The 17,380-nt window shown below is 42.9% G+C and overlaps 1 protein-coding gene across 1 annotated transcript in view; it reads right to left on the bottom strand.

The window, feature by feature from the left end:
* Window positions 1–17,380, bottom strand: part of LOC126215169 (serine protease 33-like) — a 225,203-nt gene that overhangs the window by 30,762 nt on the left and 177,061 nt on the right. Inside the window, exon 5 of the mRNA XM_049941836.1 lies at window positions 10,474–10,760. Coding sequence (XP_049797793.1) covers window positions 10,474–10,760 — 287 coding nt within the window. The remainder of the gene's footprint in view (window positions 1–10,473; window positions 10,761–17,380) is intronic.

Below are 17,380 nucleotides of genomic sequence, written 5' to 3'. Positions count from 1 at the left end.
CCAGAGGTTTCAGAACTTCATCAGTGTCCATTTAATGCCAAATGTTAATAATAAGTAATTAATTTTTCTCCACTAGCCTAAAACACAAAGCTCGATTATAGGGTGACCTACTTTAACTGGAGACAAAACCGGACAACTCAGATATGTATTATTATTATATTACTGTTATTATTATTCACAATACATTGCATAATACATACATTATAGCCGCTACAACAGGAAGCATGCGTTTAATTAACACGATACTCACTGTTAATACTGCGAATACAGCCATTTCTGCGTGCCTCTAGTTTTTTGCTTGTTATGTTTTGAAGTTATACTTCCTTTCTGACATCACAGCTTTAACAGGTTCTCTCCCGTTGTCGTATTTGACAAATTTAGCAATTTCAGCACATTTCATACGGTAGTTAAAATTCAAAATTATTTCAGCGTTCACCATTTACACTTTCAGTCTGTTTCTGTCATTGCTCCCGGCATCTAGCATCACAGAAAATCCGCTCTACTGAAACACTGGACGATGGAACTAGAACACGTTGTACAGCTTTCAGAAAATTATGTGCTTTGCATCGCTTAAAAAGAAGTAACCCATTTGTTTGAAATGTTTGAGTGATAAGTCCTTAATGAACGGCAAGACGTCATTCAGTGCACATATTTCAGAAAACAGTTCGTCACCGTTTATAGTTATGTTGAAATAATCTATAAGTTTCATTGTGTTCCCAATTTTAAGGGGCTCATCAAGATTTAACTGAGAGGTAAGTTTAAAAATTGAATCTTCACTGACGTCAAATCATTTTTCTTAATATTCCTTGCTGAGCTTCGCTGACAAATTTTGCTTGTTCATGTTGCGGGCATTTTTTCATCTCTTGTAGTACTTTGAACCCGAAAAATTATTTCATTGTCTATTAATAATTTGTGTACGCAGCTTCAGGAATACAGAATATATTATAGTTATCTGTATATAATCACTTTTCACGTGTTTCATGGTTGTATTACATAAATACACAACATTGTGGACAATATAAAGAGAGTGTTACTGTCGCATATGTGTCGCGAATGTGCTGAAAGTGTATAGCTAACGATATAATATTGCACAACGTGTGCCAGCAAGAGTAATGTGACGTCAGCAGGGACGTTAGGAAGAAGGAGGAAGTGCGTTTTTGTGGCAAAGGCAATACGCGCTACGTGACCAGCAGCATAGAAGCTTCTGGAAGGAGCCGAGGTCGGGAGGCCAGACCCTGATCGCATGGGAGACGCGTCATGCGAGCCTACACTATGTGATCAAAAGTATCCGGACACCTCCAAAAACATACGTTTTCCATATTAGGTGCATTGTGCTGCCACCTACTGACAGATACTCCATATCAGCAACCTGAGTAGTCATTAGGCATAGTGAGAGAGCAGAGAATGGGCCGCTCCGCGGAACTCAAGGACTTCGAACGTGGTCAGGTGACTGGGTGTCAGTTCCGTCATACGTCTGTACGCGAGATTTGCACACTCCTAAACATCCCTAGGTCCACTGTTTCCGATGTGATAGTGAAGTGGAAACGTGAAGGGAGTCAAACATCACAAAAGCGTACAGGCCGACCTCGTCTGTTGACTGACAGAGACCGCCGACAGTCGAAGAGGGTCGTAATGTGTAATAGGCAGACATCTATCCAGACTATCACACAGGAATTCCAAACTGCATCAGGATCCACTGAAAGTACTATGACAGGCGGGAGATGGGAAAACGCGGATTTCGTGGTCGAGCGGCTGCTCATAAGCCACACATCACGCCGGTATTGGAAATGAGCGTTTGGCGTCATTGGCCGGCCGCCTTGGTGCAGGTGTTATTACATTGGGCGACCTGCGTGCCGGATTGGGATAAAATGATGATGAAGACAACACAACATCCAGTCTCTGAGCGGAGAAAATTCCCCGACCCAGCCGGGAATCTAACCCGGGCCCGTAGGACGTCAATCCGTCACGCTGACCACTCAGCTATCGGGGCGTACATCACGCCGGTAAATGCCAAACAACGCCTCACTTGGTGTAAGGGCCGTAAACATTGAACGATTTAACTGTGGAAAAACGTTGTGTGGAGAGACGAATCACGGTACACAATGTGGCTGCCCGATGGCAGGGTGTGGGTATGGCGAATGCCCAGTGAACCTCATCTTCAGTGTGTGTAGTGCCAACAGTAAAATTCGGAGGCGGTGGTGTTACGGTGTGGTTGGGTGTTTCATGCAGTGGGCTTGCACCCCTTGTTGTTTTGCGTGGCACTATGACAGCACAGGCCTACATTGATGTTTTAAGCACCTTCTTGCTTCCCACTGTTGAAGAGCATTTCGGGAATGGCGACTGCATCTTTCAACACGATCGAGCACTTACTGATAATGCACGGCCTGTGGCGGAGTCGTTACACGACAATAACATCCCTGTAATGGACTGGCCTGCACAGAGTCCTGACCTCAATCCTACAGAATACCTTTGTGATGTTTTGGAACGCCGTGCCAGGCCTCACCGACTGACGTCCTCAGTGCAGCACTCCGTGAAGAATGGGCTGCCATTCCCCAAGAAACCTTCCAGCACCTGATTGAACGTATGCCTGCGAGAGTGGAGGCTGTCGTCAAGGCTAAGGGTGGGCCGGGACTATATCGAATTCCAGCATTACCAATAGAGGGCACCACGAACTTTTAAGCCATTTTCGGCCAGGTGTCCAGATACTTTTGATCCCATAGTGTATGTAATTGGACCCGCCGGAGCTGCTGGGAGGTTCAGATTCCGATCTCAGTCTGCCTCAGACGCTGGATGGAACTTAGTTTCTCGTCCTTTTTCCCCGCAGATTTTCTTTATCTGAAAAAATTGCAGCCCGTGTTCTCAGGCACCAGGTCTATGAAATGGGCGAGCCACTTCACAACTGGACACAGCATCAGCTCCCATCCTGATCCTCTCACAGGACGCTACATTACTTCATCGTCCACATCACTGTTGTTTTCATGGGCTACGAATGTCCAAATAAGTTCAGCGGTATTGTCTTCACCCTGGCTTAGAAAATAGAACATCAACAGTGGCCAGATCAGGAACAATGTATCTACAGCAGAAAAAAAGAGTAAAAAAAGTGTGTAGGAATATGCCGGAGTAGTGTGGAGTACTCTGACTACAGGAACTCAAAGAAGTTCATCTCACTCACCTTCTTCGCGCTTGAAGAACACTCATTAAAGAGCTTAACCACTAATGATTCTAGTGTGACGGTAGTTTTAGCCCATATTTCGCATTATTATGCAGTATACAGTATGTATGTTACAATGTCCTGCAATAAGATGTGGTGTTTCAAACATTTTTTTCCAGCTCCACGAAAATAGATTGGTTTTTTCTGCGATTGACGGAACAGTTGTCAGCACCATACCATAAGCAATTAAATGCGATGCTGAAAGACCAGGCTTCATTATATTCTCTTTACGCTTCTCCGCTATAGAAGTTGATGTATCGTCAGCGTCTATGGAAAAAACTATAACAGCTGATGTCGTTCCCGGATAGCAACTGGGAATAATTTCCTTCATTTGAAGCATCACCTGCAGTCGATAATGAGTTGTACCAACTTTTTCCCACATCCTCGTGTGAAGCCAGTACATTCTCTACTTTAGTTCGTCCACAGTGAGTCTTGGACGGTAGTTTCGAATCTTGAAACAAAAAGTGTGATAGTGGAGCGTTTCCACAGTCTTGTGAACAGTAACTGTGATGATGTTCCACTCCATTATACAGGGTGATTCAAAAAGAATACCACAACTTTAGGAATTTAAAACTCTGCAACGACAAAAGGCAGAGCTAAGCACTATCTGTCGGCGAATTAAGGGAGCTATAAAGTTTCATTTAGTTGTACATTTGTTCGCTTGAGGCGCTGTTGACTAGGCGTCAGCGTCAGTTGATGCTAAGATGGCGACCGCTCAACAGAAAGCTTTTTGTGTTATTGAGTACGGCAGAAGTGAATCGACGACAGTTGTTCAGCGTGCATTTCGAACGAAGTATGGTGTTAAACCTCCCGATAGGTGATTAAACGTTGGTATTTCAGCCAATAAAGTTTTTGGTCCCTTTTTCTTCGAAGGTGCTACTGTAACTGGACTACAGTATCTGGAGATGTTAGAGAATTGGCTGTTCCCTCAGCTCGAACAAGAAGCACAACAATTCATATTTCAGCAAGATGGAGCGCCACCACATTGGCACTTATCTCTCCGTAACTACCTGAACGTCAACTACCCGAGGCGATGGATCGGCCGCCAGGCAGCCCGTGACAGAGCACTTCATCACTGGCCTCCAAGAAGCCCTGATCTTACCCCCTGCGATTTTTTCTTATGGGGGTATGTTAAGGATATGGTGTTTCGGCCACCTCTCCCAGCCACCACTGATGATTTGAAACGAGAAATAACAGCAGCTATCCAAATGTTACGCCTGATATGCTACAGAGAGTGTGGAACGAGTTGGAGTATCGGGTTGATATTGCTCAAGTGTCTGGAGGGGGCCATATTGAACATCTCTGAACTTGTTTTTGAGTGAAAAAAAAACCTTTTTAAATACTTTTTGTAATGATGTATAATAGAAGGTTATATTATGTTTCTTTCATTAAATACACATTTTTAAAGTTGTGGTATTCTTTTTGAATCACCCTGTATGTTAATATTACTTCCTCTGCTGACACTTCCTCTTCCTTACTAGTTCCGCTTGCACTACATACCTTTGAAAAGTGGAGTTTCTTAAGGCATATTACACCTTATCAATGTGAGGTTTGGTGATGGCATGATGCTTTACCGCTTTCACTGAGTCGTATTGCACTATAAAACTTACATGGCATGTTTTAGAATATCATCTTCTTTCGAAAGCCATCCCGAAACGTCTGTTTCTTGTAGCCGTTTGTCATTGAAATGACACGTCGCTGTTTTTTAGCCTGCTGTATTTGAGAAGCTCACTGTAATACGACGTTATATACGCACACGTAACACTCAGTCATTACAATGCCGTTCTTAAACACTTCAATTTTAAACTAAACGCATGCCGTGTACGATTCACGTAATACAGCCACGACAAATACTTCACTACATCAATCAGCCGCGCGCAGCTGTGGGTATACTGGAGCGGCATTCCTTTTAAAATTAGTAGGTCTTTATTGCAAGCACTGATAATAAAATGAAAATGGTGATCCTGAATCGGAAGCTGATGTCAACCACATCTCATTTATGTGCCCCAAATTTGACCGTGAACGGTTGGTCTTTCTGAAGGCATTGCTGAGTATGGGCTACCATCTTCCTCAATCAGCTTCTTCTCTTTAGTGTACTACAGACGTTCGTCTATGTAAAGTGATCGTTAACTTCATCAAGCGTACTGGTCACAATCTGTAGGTTTTAATGGTGTACGTAAATTATAAATATGTCTTGCTGATAAAGATATTTCAGAATTAGTGTGAATTGTAAGAGAAGGCACTTTTAATTATTTTCCAATTCAATTCAATTTTTAAAACATTATGTACAAACCTGTAACAGTTTAGCTTTTTATTCTTGTAAATATGCATTTCTGTATTTGTTTATTCAATTATGTGTACATTGTCACTATGTGTTGCCGATGGCTAAATTGAGTACACACTCAAAGGCCAAATAAAAAAAATAAAAAATGCGACATTGTCACGCCTTGCTTTGTTTGTTGTTTTTTGCCCCTATACAATATAACTGCGCAGAAGAACGAATAGGCATAAAATGATATTGTAACTCTGCTTTATTATCCACATCGAAATGACATTCTGCTCTCATAAGAAAATACAAGCTATTATTGGGCTGTTTTTCCTAGTTCATTCTTATTGGAGTGTCCTTCAAATGACTTGACTACAATCGATGACAGTGGACACCACAGTGCAATAAAAATTCAAGGCGGCTTTGAAACGGCTTGTCGAATAAACGAACGCGCCAACTTACATTAAAATACATTGGAATTCGGCGCGACAAATCCACAGTGCTCTCAACTTGTGACACAATCTGATACAAAAGATTGAAACCAAAGAATAATCAAATTGAAAAGTTTAACTGACTCTATTTCCGTTATTTAGCTTCTGTAAAAAATTAAAAAAATGAAATTAGTAAATATGCATTTATCCTAATTTTAGGGAGCACGAAAACCGGACTCTTAACGTCTGCTCGTGACGTTCGACCGGGCATCACAGTTTTTATTTAAAAACGGGACTGTCCGGTCTAAAACAGGACGGTTGGCAAACCTAGCTGAATAGTTTTATCTCAACCACTGTTTTGTCCATTTCATGCAAGTGAAGGCTCAGCACATTAAAGTGATGTGCAGGAGCATCCACAAGTAGTATCACAGACGCTACAGATGTGGCATTTCTGGATGAATCGGACTTAACATTGCAAGTGCCACCACCAAAACCACATTGAATGTAGAAGAGTATGCTACAGCCAAGTTTTCAATGCCCTGGAAAAGGAAGAAAACTGAAGGCACATATTCCAGTGTACTACAGTTAATTGCTGAGAGACTTTGGTCAAATGAAAGCTACTAAAAGTCACAAAGACAGGCTGTCATTGAAGGAAATAAATTCTAAAAATTGTGCATGACGCTGTAATCAATAAACTTTGTGTACATTTCATGTTTGACTATTTTTTTAATCTCAGTGCTTCTATCGAAATACACTAAATACTTATTACCCGTTGAGAGAATTGAAAGTGCGCATATTCATATGATGACCAGCTGCAATCAGAATGACTGCCAGGAGTGGTAATTACGCGCCTTCGTGCAACGAAATCACTTTAAATTTGGTCAGTCTGAAGAACTGCGTGGTAAAGAGTGGATAGTGTTAACATATTTTGATTAACATTTGAGGCACTGGATCGATTTCAGCCGAACTTGGTAAACCTATCATTATTTTTTTATTGAAAATAATCTTTATTAATACAATACAATGATAATTATACAAATCACCCACCACCTAAACTAATCAGTATCATTATCTATGGAAACAGTGGATATAGTGGTAAGAACCACCCACCTATCAAGGGGTGAGGATGGGGATGAAAAATAGCTGTAGGCCACGGCTTACGAATATCTAGACTTTATTCAGCCAGAGTCTGAGAAAGAGAGCACTTAGTAACATGCAACAAACTTTACACATAATTTCAAACCATTAAGAAACGTTTTCTCGCTGACAATCCCCACAAAACAATGAAAGCAAAGAAGTTTACCGATTATTACATTTCTGCCGTTCATGCAGAAATACTGCCGCATCATTTATGGCGTTTTAATTGATTACTTCTTCACTTTCAGTTATACTTGCGACTATGACTGTGGATATTTTTAATAATATCGGGAACCTGATATATCGGTATTTAAAAAATATCATTATCTGCCCTCAATATGCCGAAAAAAAGTTATCGTTACATCGACGGAAAAACTATCGACGTACCAGCCAAAAAGAAATATCGGCTGCGCATTGTAAATATGCTGCCAATTTTAGAGCTGTATACTGAAGTATTGATTTATTAATGGATATTCTGTACGTAAACAAGCTAGCAGCCTGCTTAACAACCCCCTCAGGGCAAGAACTGAAAGGAAAACGATGCACGTCCACACTTGGTGATAACCATTTTGCCAACAATGGTAACTACAGGTAAGTGGAACAATAAAAGGTGTCCGATGGATCCGTCGTTCGGTTTCATCACATATCAGATTTGTCTGGAACACCTCGTGCCGACTTCCATGTTTTTTTCATTTCTGCAAACGCCAGCGACGTAACAGTTGTAGTGGAAAAGCCCGCATCTCGTGGTCGTGCGGTAGCGTTCTCGCTTCCCACGCCCGGGTTCCCGGGTTCGATTCCCGGCGGGGTCAGGGATTTTGTGTGCCTCGTGATGGCTGGGCGTTGTGTGCTGTCCTTAGGTTAGTTAGGTTTAAGTAGTTCTAAGTTCTAGGGGACTTATGACCACAGCAGTTGAGTCCCATGGTGCTCAGAGCCATTTTTTTGTAGTGGCAAACCTGCGTGGTGAAGTCAAACGTTGCAGTTCCCGTAGGCAGCGCCGAGCGCCGATTACGTCAGCGTTTCCACTCACATGTCTCCGCCCACCGCAAATACCAATCTTGTCATTTAGATTTTTGTTAATCAGTTCCAGCAACTTTGTTAAAGAATGCCAAAGTGAAGAAATAGCACACTAGTTGCGTTTTTTTTTTTTTTTTTTTTTTTACGCGACTGATCGGATATCTTGTTATTCCATTCACACCGACACCCCAAATATAATTGGACTTCTTCTTTGTGCCATCTACAATGGACGTGATGAAAGCACAAAAAGTAGTAGGACTCCTTCACACAGTGAAAGTAAAATTATGTTCTACTACAATTTCAAAATAACAACTTCCAATATTTATCGAAAATTCTGATAAAAATATTGGCACTCGAGATTGCCATTTTGAAATGGATATATCGGCGAAAAAATATCGCCGCTGTATTGATATCTTTTGGAGAAATATCGATATTTTATCAACAGCCCTACTCGTGACACACTTTACAGACAGTATTCACATATACCACTAAATGTACCTGAAAAATTATGTCATTGTACGACACACAGTTCAGGATATATGAAGTCATAAACACTGAGATGCATGAAAAACTGCTGCATCGTGAATTTTGTTTAAATTTATTACTTCATTGCTATAAACTCTGTTCGCAACACATTTTGCAGATAGTATCGACATACGCCGATGAACGTCCCTGTAGAATTATACCACTGTAAGGCACATATTTCATGGGATATAATTACATAAACATTGAGCTGTGTGAAAACGAATTTGCAGGGTGAAATTTTCTGCGATACAGGCAGTGCTGTTTTTCTGGGGGAACACTGGGGGATGCGTACCCCTAAACTTCTTCGTCGACAAAGTAATTTTTTTTACGATGTTGAGAACTTGGAAGAGTGCCAAAGATTTATTTCATGGACGTAATTTTTTTATTTCATTTTTTAGAGTTGGTAATTGCAGTACGAACGGCACCAGTGCAGTTTTTGGTGGGAAAAGCGATGTCATTGACTGTTTCAAGCATTTCGAAGCTGCGGCAACCGTTCTCGACAACTGAATCGCTGGCAGCCAGTTCGACAAGCATGTAGTGCCCTCTCCCCCTAATAGTGGGCGATGGTAGTGTTAAACGGATATGCGTACGCTCAAACACCGAGCTACCGATAGTTGTCCCCACGGCCCCGCTACCATCATCCTTCGCGATCCATTACCGTCTTGTCGCTTGTGCGAAGTTTTAGAGTGTGTCCTGTCTTTCGTTGCAATTGTAAGTTAATTGGAGGTGAGAGGTGAGCAGAAAACTGGGGGTTGATGGGAATCGCATGCTTCATTTGAGGTGATGTAAACTGAAGTGTTCGATACCACATTCTCTTGTATGTTTGGGTGTTTCTCGGTATTGCCTGCTTCATTTTAGCAGCATTTCAACTGAAGAGCCCGATACCGTTGTTTTTTTTTTTTTGTTTTTTTTTTTTTTTTTTTAGTTCGAAATGTTGATGACGTTATGGCTAAAAGCAGACAGGTGGTATCCCATGCTTCAGTTATAAGTAATTTTCGCTGCATTATATCCAATATTGGAGTACCCTCAAGCTTTTAGAAAAAAAGCGCTGGATACAGGTGAAATATGTGATATGCGTATGTGGGCAAATGTGAGAGTAAACAGCTCCTGCTAAACGAATTACAACCATATAACTTGCAGTCTGGAGAGAAATACTCTTGGGGTAAGAAAGAGCAATGATGATAATGATGGGATGATAATGTGGAGAGAGAGGGGGGGACAAGGCGATGGACAGAGATAAAGTGAGGGAGAAATGGACAGGAAAGGGAAAAGCAAGATCGAGGAGGAGGTTATGGAGAGAGAAAGGAAAGAGGAGGACAGGCTGGAGGAGAAAGAGAGGGGAAGGAGGAGGTGGACAGAGAGAGAGGGGGGAGACATGGATAGAGAGAGGGGATGAGGGGATAGAATTGAGGGGGAGACAGAGGGGTTGAGGAGGAAATACAAGGGGTGGGGAGGAGGTAGAGGAGATGAGAAGGAGATAGAGGGGTTGATTAGGCGATAGAAAGGGCTGGAGGAGAGAGAGGGGACTTGATAAAATATAGGGGGAAGGAGCCGATGGGTAAGGATAGTGGGTAGGAGCGGGTGGGCAGAGAGAGTGGAGAGGAGCAGATGGGCAGGAAGAGGATCAGAAGCAGATGGGCAGAGAGTGATGGTGATGGAAGTGACCAAAGAGAGGGAGAGAAGCAGATGGACATGGAGAAGGAGGAGGAAGACATGGACTAATAGAATTCGAATAAATACGTACCCGGGCAACACTCGGTACTCAGCTAGTTATTTGTAAAATGAGTTTGTTTTCTGTAATGTGAAAATGTTACATGCTAAACAAACATTTTGGGGAACAAAGTGAGTTCGTTGCCTGCAGCCTGGGCAGGCTACAGTTGCGGACTCACCACGCAGGCGGCCTGAGAGCCGTCTAGCCGGCCGGCGCAGAGGTGTCCCGGCCCCAGGGACACGTCAGAGACGCGCTGGTAGAGGCGGCGGCAGCGGCGCGTCTCCAGGAGAGGCAGGCGCGCCTCCAGCAACCGGCCGGGGGCGGGTGTGGAGGCGGCAGCGGAGCGGCTGGACCGCCCCCAGCCCGTGGCCACGCAGCTGGCAGCGGCGGGGGCAGAGGCGGCTCGCGGCGGGGGCAGGCACGCCGGTGTCACGCCGCTGGCCGGCCACGTCAGCTGCAGCAGGGCTGCCACACAAACAACGCGTCAGCGGAAGCAGGGCTGCCAACCCCACATACAAGCAACACGTTGGTTAAAGTTAGGCCACGTCAGCTGCAGCAGGGCTGCCACAGAAACATTGCGTCAGCGGTGGCAGGGCTGCCAACCGCCAAGAACAAGCAGTACATCGACTGAATAGGGGCTGTGACATGCCACACACATGAAACGCATCAAGCCGGGTTTCCACATGCAACAAAAATGACACAACAGCAAGTGATATGATGGCCGATGGGGCAGCGGAGCTGAATGTTGCAGTTTCCACATGCTCCTGTCAAAAGTGTCGTGGCATTGTTTTCAGTGTGGCGTCAGCTGGAATTGTTCATACGGATAATGGTCTTGTCATTCAGGTTATAGTGTTAGAACTGAGCTAAGAATCCAATAAAGAAGAAGAGAAAGCACGATTGTTGGATTTAGAAGCGGAATTTATGCACAAATAGCACAAAGGCATCAAGCAAGTAAATGGACGTAACACTCTTAAACGAAAACCCATACACTTTCGGGTAACAAAAAGCTAATTCAGAGTACTTGTAAAGCTGTGGTTTGAGCTCTAACTCCGATACTCACATTAAAGAAGCAGTTCGGGCTCAAGTACAACTAGAAGTGACACAGATAATCACCATCTGTTGATTACATCTTTCTAACATTTAGGCCTACACCACTTTCTCAAAAGCACAATTTCAAAGATTTTGTGTGGTATGTTGGATGCTATCTATGACGCCCTAAAGACTCATTTAAAAACTAATATTTTCACTTCTGCAGCCCACATCAGTTAAATACAACGAAATATTCTATCCTTCACCGAATTTTGGAGCTATCATTCGTGCCAGCGCACTAAAAGACACGAGATTTAGTTGATTTCATTTATTAAAAATCAAACTCAATCTGACATAATACTGCCACTAGAGACCTTGTTACTTCCTTTTTCACATCCACTGGACGAATGTTTAAAGAGCGTTGACGTTTCCAGTACTAGAATCTTGTTATCGGAATATACTACCAGTATGGCTTTAATTTTCACCATTTTTAGAATAAATTGAGCTGCTGTGAAATCACACATCATCTTTCACTAATCAAATAATAACTGCTTACTCACACACAAAATTTATTTGTGTATCATATAATAGGAACATCATATACTTTCACCTCGTAAATTAATCATATGTACGTAACTACAATGGCAGAACCTTTATACAACAAAGTCAGCCGGCCGAAGTGGCCGCGCGGTTCTGGCGCTCCAGTCTGGAACCGCGAGACCGCTACGGTCGCAGGTTCGAATCCTGCCTTGGGCATGGATGTGTGTGACGTCCTTAGGTTAGTTAGGTTTAACTAGTTCTAAGTTCTAGGGGACTAATGACCTCAGCAGTTGAGTCCCATAGTGCTCAGAGCCATTTGAACCAAGCCAACAAAGTCACACACCTTACCACTGTCCCACAATAAACCACACTCAAAACAATGTATTTTGCAGTGGTACTTAATGCAGTGTATCATTGGATGTAAATATTTTCCTAAAACAAAAGTATCTTAGACTTCACCATAGCCTTTTACTCTGTCGACTTCAAACATTTTACTTGTCAATCTTGGCAATCTAAATTTCTTGCCAAGTACAGTGCGATGGTTTCGTTCATACTTGACTTCTCGCCAGTAATACGTCATGTCCGGCACAATAAAGTCAGAGTGGAAGCAGGTAGCATCAGTCGCTCCTCAGCGCTTGGTATTAGGTCCTATACTCTTTTCATTGTACGTCAACAATGTGTCATCAATTTTGTCCACTGCTAAACCCACATGCTGATGACCTCCAGTAGTATCTAACGTAAGTGCAAAACCAATAAACCTGAAGACAGCTATTTAGGACCTGTGTGCACTATCAAGACTGGCGCAACTCATCCAAAACTCCAGCAGTATTGGTATTGGTTGGTCATTCTAGACTCATTAGCCAGAAATATCTGGAATTCCTACCATCTTTAACCCTAATTGGGATTAATACCAACTTGTCTCCTTCATTAAAGAGACTAGGACTAATAACAGATGAAAATCTAAACGTGACCGAGCATATAACTGCAATGTGCAAGGAGGTGTCAGCATTTCTCCATGTCCTATAAAAATATAAAAAGCTCTGCCCTCTTGATATGAAAAAGAAACTTGTACAAACACTTACAGTTCCAAGTTGGGTTGGGTTGTTTGGGGGAAGAGATCAAACAGTGAGGTCATCGGTCTCATCGGATTAGGGAAGGACGGGGAAGGAAGTCAGCCGTGGGCCGTGCCCTTTCAAAGCAACCATCCCGGCATTTGCCTGGAGCGATTTAGGGAAATCACGGGAAACCTAAATCAGGATGGCCGGATGCAGGATTGAACCGTCGTCCTCCCGATTTCCAACTGATTACACTGGATGTTATCCCGCATGACCTTCCTCAGGAAGCTCATGGCGTCTAGTTGTGAATGCCTGTATCGTTATATTTGTGATCTTTCAGTCTTTTATCAAATTTCATCATCATATGCAAAGCTATTCTGGCTGCATGCAAACAAACGTAGAGATTTCCATACCTTCTGTCTTCTCTTTGTCTGATCAATGAACACAGTCTCTCATCTTCCTCCTTGATCTTAATGCTATTTTCTGAACAAAATGGCAAAAGCACCTGTTCCCATCAGAGCAAAATCCTTTCTATCACACTCCATCATTCGACCACTTTCTCGAAGTCCTTCTCAGTAGCATGATCCCGATTCTGGAACAACCTCTCGCATTGTATTAGAAAAGTGAATAACATCTCCAGCTTCAGAATACAAGTTATGACATCTCTACTAAAGGTACAGCAATGGTTACCATTAGCTCTGTATAATCTCGTTACCTTGTACATCCTTCTTTCCACCCAGAACTTTCTCATTTTCCAGTATTCTTAGCAAGTGCAGTCTCATTAAATTTCCTTTCCCCAGAAGTCATTGTACAAAAAAACGTCTATTTTGAACATGTATTAATTCTTTTTATATCTGCCACTATCTTTATTGTTATTATTGTCATTACTATTATTATTATTACTACTACTACTATAATCACTATTAGTGGCAGCAGCTACAGTACTAGAAGTAATTCCACAATTAACTTCACTAGTTCATAACTGTGTAACACCCCACTCGTCACTTATCTGATTTTTGCGTGTGTTCACCCCAGCTACTTGACTAACAGATCAACAGAGAGTGCAAAACTGCCACAATATTGGATAACGCAAAGAAAGTAATAAGGCCCTGTGACTCCTGATTGAACTGCGGTGGCAATGTTGACATTAATTGATTCAGATTGATCCCTTTTAATTAAAAAGGGGTGCGCATTGATGTTATATTCAGCTATTGAACACCAGATGCAAATGTTGAACATTAAATTAATTAAGAAAGTGACTTGGGATTTCAACTACTTGATTGAAAACAGCTGCAGTCGATTAGCACAACTTTATTTTAACTCACGACCTTCAATCATCACATTACATGAGTCTCCTAACAGGCAGTGGGAATAAATTGCGTTTACGTGGAGTAAACCACGATAAATAAAAATTAATTCCTATCAACTGACCCAGGTGTAACCCGAAGAGCGAGAAGAATTCTACAATACACGGCCCATGAAATTCTCGTGGAAACTTTCCGGCATGATTCTACAAATTAATCAGTGGCCTAATTCAAGCCAGAGTGGGCGCAATATCACCGAATTCAGTGTGGCGGGGCATCGTCATCATGCGGACGTCGGCCAGCCTCGTGGTGCTGCAAGGCTGCGCTAGTCTATTCACTCCTAGCTATCTTGCCCAGTACATAGCTGAACGAAAACTTTCTATTCCCAAGCTCAATCGTTCCGTTTGCTAAGTCCTAAATCGCAGAGATGCTCACTCTCTCTCAGGCAAGCTGAGTAAAGAGCGCCACGTCCGCACTCTAGGCAATCTGGGAATGGAAGACCTCTACTGAGACTTCTGCCAGTCCGGTCTTCACCTCGGTTTTCCCTCCAGCAAAATCACTTACGCCAATTGCAGCGCAAATCGCGTTAATTATGCGTTGCTTCCCAGCGCCGACCAATGCCTGCTCTGGGAAGTGAACAAATTCCCACAAAATTTCCCTTCCTCTCAACTTCTGCTATTTAGCTCCTCCCAGGCCACCCATCAAGGTTAGCATCTGCATAAAACACCAATTTTTCCGAAATTCTGACTCCCAGGAGAGTACTTCAAATTCCTTGGGCTTATGTACCCATCGGAGGCCGGCGTATTTCATTCTGTCGCTCTTCACCTGGTTTACTTCCGACTCTGCAGACCGCGATTTCAGCTTGAAGTTGCTATAGTCACGAACATGCATACCTCGGCCTCTGTTGACCGCTCCACCTTAGCTTTGTGTGGCTTTCTCGCATGTTTCACTGAAAATGGGACGACGGACATTTATCAACAGGTGTACAAGTTCTCCGTCTGCTTCCTGGTACACCAGCATGGGGTCAACCACCCCCTCACTGTCACTCATCTTAAGGCAGCCGGAAGGCCCCACAACGTTACCACTTTCTCAGAGTTTGAGCCGCCCTAAGCTGCCTATTGTCGCTTCCCTTCGCTGCTCCCCAGCTGCCACCCGGCCGCAGTCAACTCTGAATACTTCCCTGAGATAAACTAGCCTCCAGTAAATCGACGCATTTCCACAAAGATTTCATGTCATGTGAATTACTTTAAAACCATCTCCCAACATTAATTATTCCAATACATCCATACTATACCCTCTACAAGGTGCATTATGCCTTGTCACTCATTTTTGTTCAGCCCTGCTGTTCGCTCAATGTGAGTTCAGTGATCTTAATTGACTTCATGTAAGGGGCATAGTTCTTGCCATCTTATAACTGATGTTATTTACTCACACTGTCACTTAAGACACTCAAATTATTTTGTTACTATTTGTAATATTAAATTTGCTATTTCGTAGGTACTGCATCTGTGGAACCCTGGTTCGGTGAAAGTGTGGGCCTGATGGCGCTAATCGTATAAGGTTAAGTAAATAAATAAAAGTATGAGCACTATCAAATACGGCATATTAACTTCAAAGACGGCGGCCCCTTCCAATGCTAATCGATGGTAGGAGTTAGAAAGTGGTGTCACAAAGTTAAAGCGTTTTTAACTTTTGTGACATGGCTAAAAGTGACGTCACTCGAATGGCGCCACAACTTTAGAGACGCCAACTGAGTGGTGACCAACTGGCATCACTTTTGTTGCACACGGAAATCCACATTTAAACTCAGGCATGGCTGCCATTCACGACAGACCAATGGCGGCATTAGCTGATCAGCTGAACTGGGGCTCACACATACATTTATGAGCCAAAAACTTATGACCACCTCGTAAACAAGAATGTCTGTCCACATCTGGAACTCAATACAGTAGTGACAGTGTGTGGAAAACAATCGACAAGGCCTTCATAAGTCTCTGGAGATATGTAGCAGGAGACACCTACATACAGATCCTGCAGTTCCCATAAATTATGCGACGATGCCACTTGGACACACAGCTGGTACACTGATGTGATCCACTGGATAAACATCGGATGATCAAGATATCAACGTGAGTCACTACCGTGCCTCTCAAAACATTGTAATACGATTCAGTCCTCGTGACACAGACAGTTATCCTGCTTGAAGATGCCATAGCCATAATGAAGGAATACAGATGTCCCACTATAATGTTCATATAGTCCACACCTGTCACAGTGCCATTGATTACTATCACATGTTGCACAGGAACTAAGGAGAATGTCCCAGGCACAGTGATATCACCCTCACCAGCCTACGTTCGAGCTGCAGTGCATGTTTCAAGCTATTTGCCTGGACACAACCACTGACATGATATGATGAGAAATGTTGCTCATGAGACCAGGCAACACGTTTCCACTGATCCATGGTCCAATCTCATCTGTCTTCTGCCCACTGCAGTCGTAGTTGTGATGTGTTTGTGTCAGCAAGGGAACACACAGGGATCATCTGCTGTGGAGCCCCATGTTCAACGATGTCCACTGTAAAGTGTGCTTTGAAACACTTTTGCCTCCACCGGCATTGTAGAGTGCACGCAGAATAACGTGGCCAGAAGATGTGCAGTCAACAGGGCGCGTATGAAGAGAGCGGTAGTGGTGGGGGTTGGGGGCAGCCACGGCAGGGGAAGTGCCGATCGCTGGAGGAGAAGTGCCGTTCTAAATTGAAGCCATGTTCACATTTTTTGTAAATATTAAGTGGAACCGTTCCACGCCTACACACTTGCATGGTGATCATCCAAAAAGATCTGGTGTCACCTCTACTTTGATGAGTATCTAAAAATAATTCCGCTGAAAATGCAACGAAAGCAGCAATTTATTTTTATCTGACTTTTTAACCATTTGTAACTGTAACAGAAGCGTCATGAGAGGCGAATTTTGATTAACACCTGTATTTCCCTTGTTGCTAAAATTCGTTTCTTTTGTCAAGACACAGCGGATTTTATACAATGTTACTTCACTAACATGTTATGCAAATGCAACTGCGAGAGAATTGTAAAACAGTGGTTTATTTAACTTGATTAGGTAAGGAACTGAGGACAAGTAAAGTCAATACCGTATGAAG

The sequence above is a fragment of the Schistocerca nitens genome, chromosome 12 (genome assembly GCF_023898315.1).
Source record: "Schistocerca nitens isolate TAMUIC-IGC-003100 chromosome 12, iqSchNite1.1, whole genome shotgun sequence".
Lineage (NCBI taxonomy): Eukaryota > Metazoa > Arthropoda > Insecta > Orthoptera > Acrididae > Schistocerca > Schistocerca nitens.
This window is presented reverse-complemented; position numbering and strand designations above follow the sequence as displayed.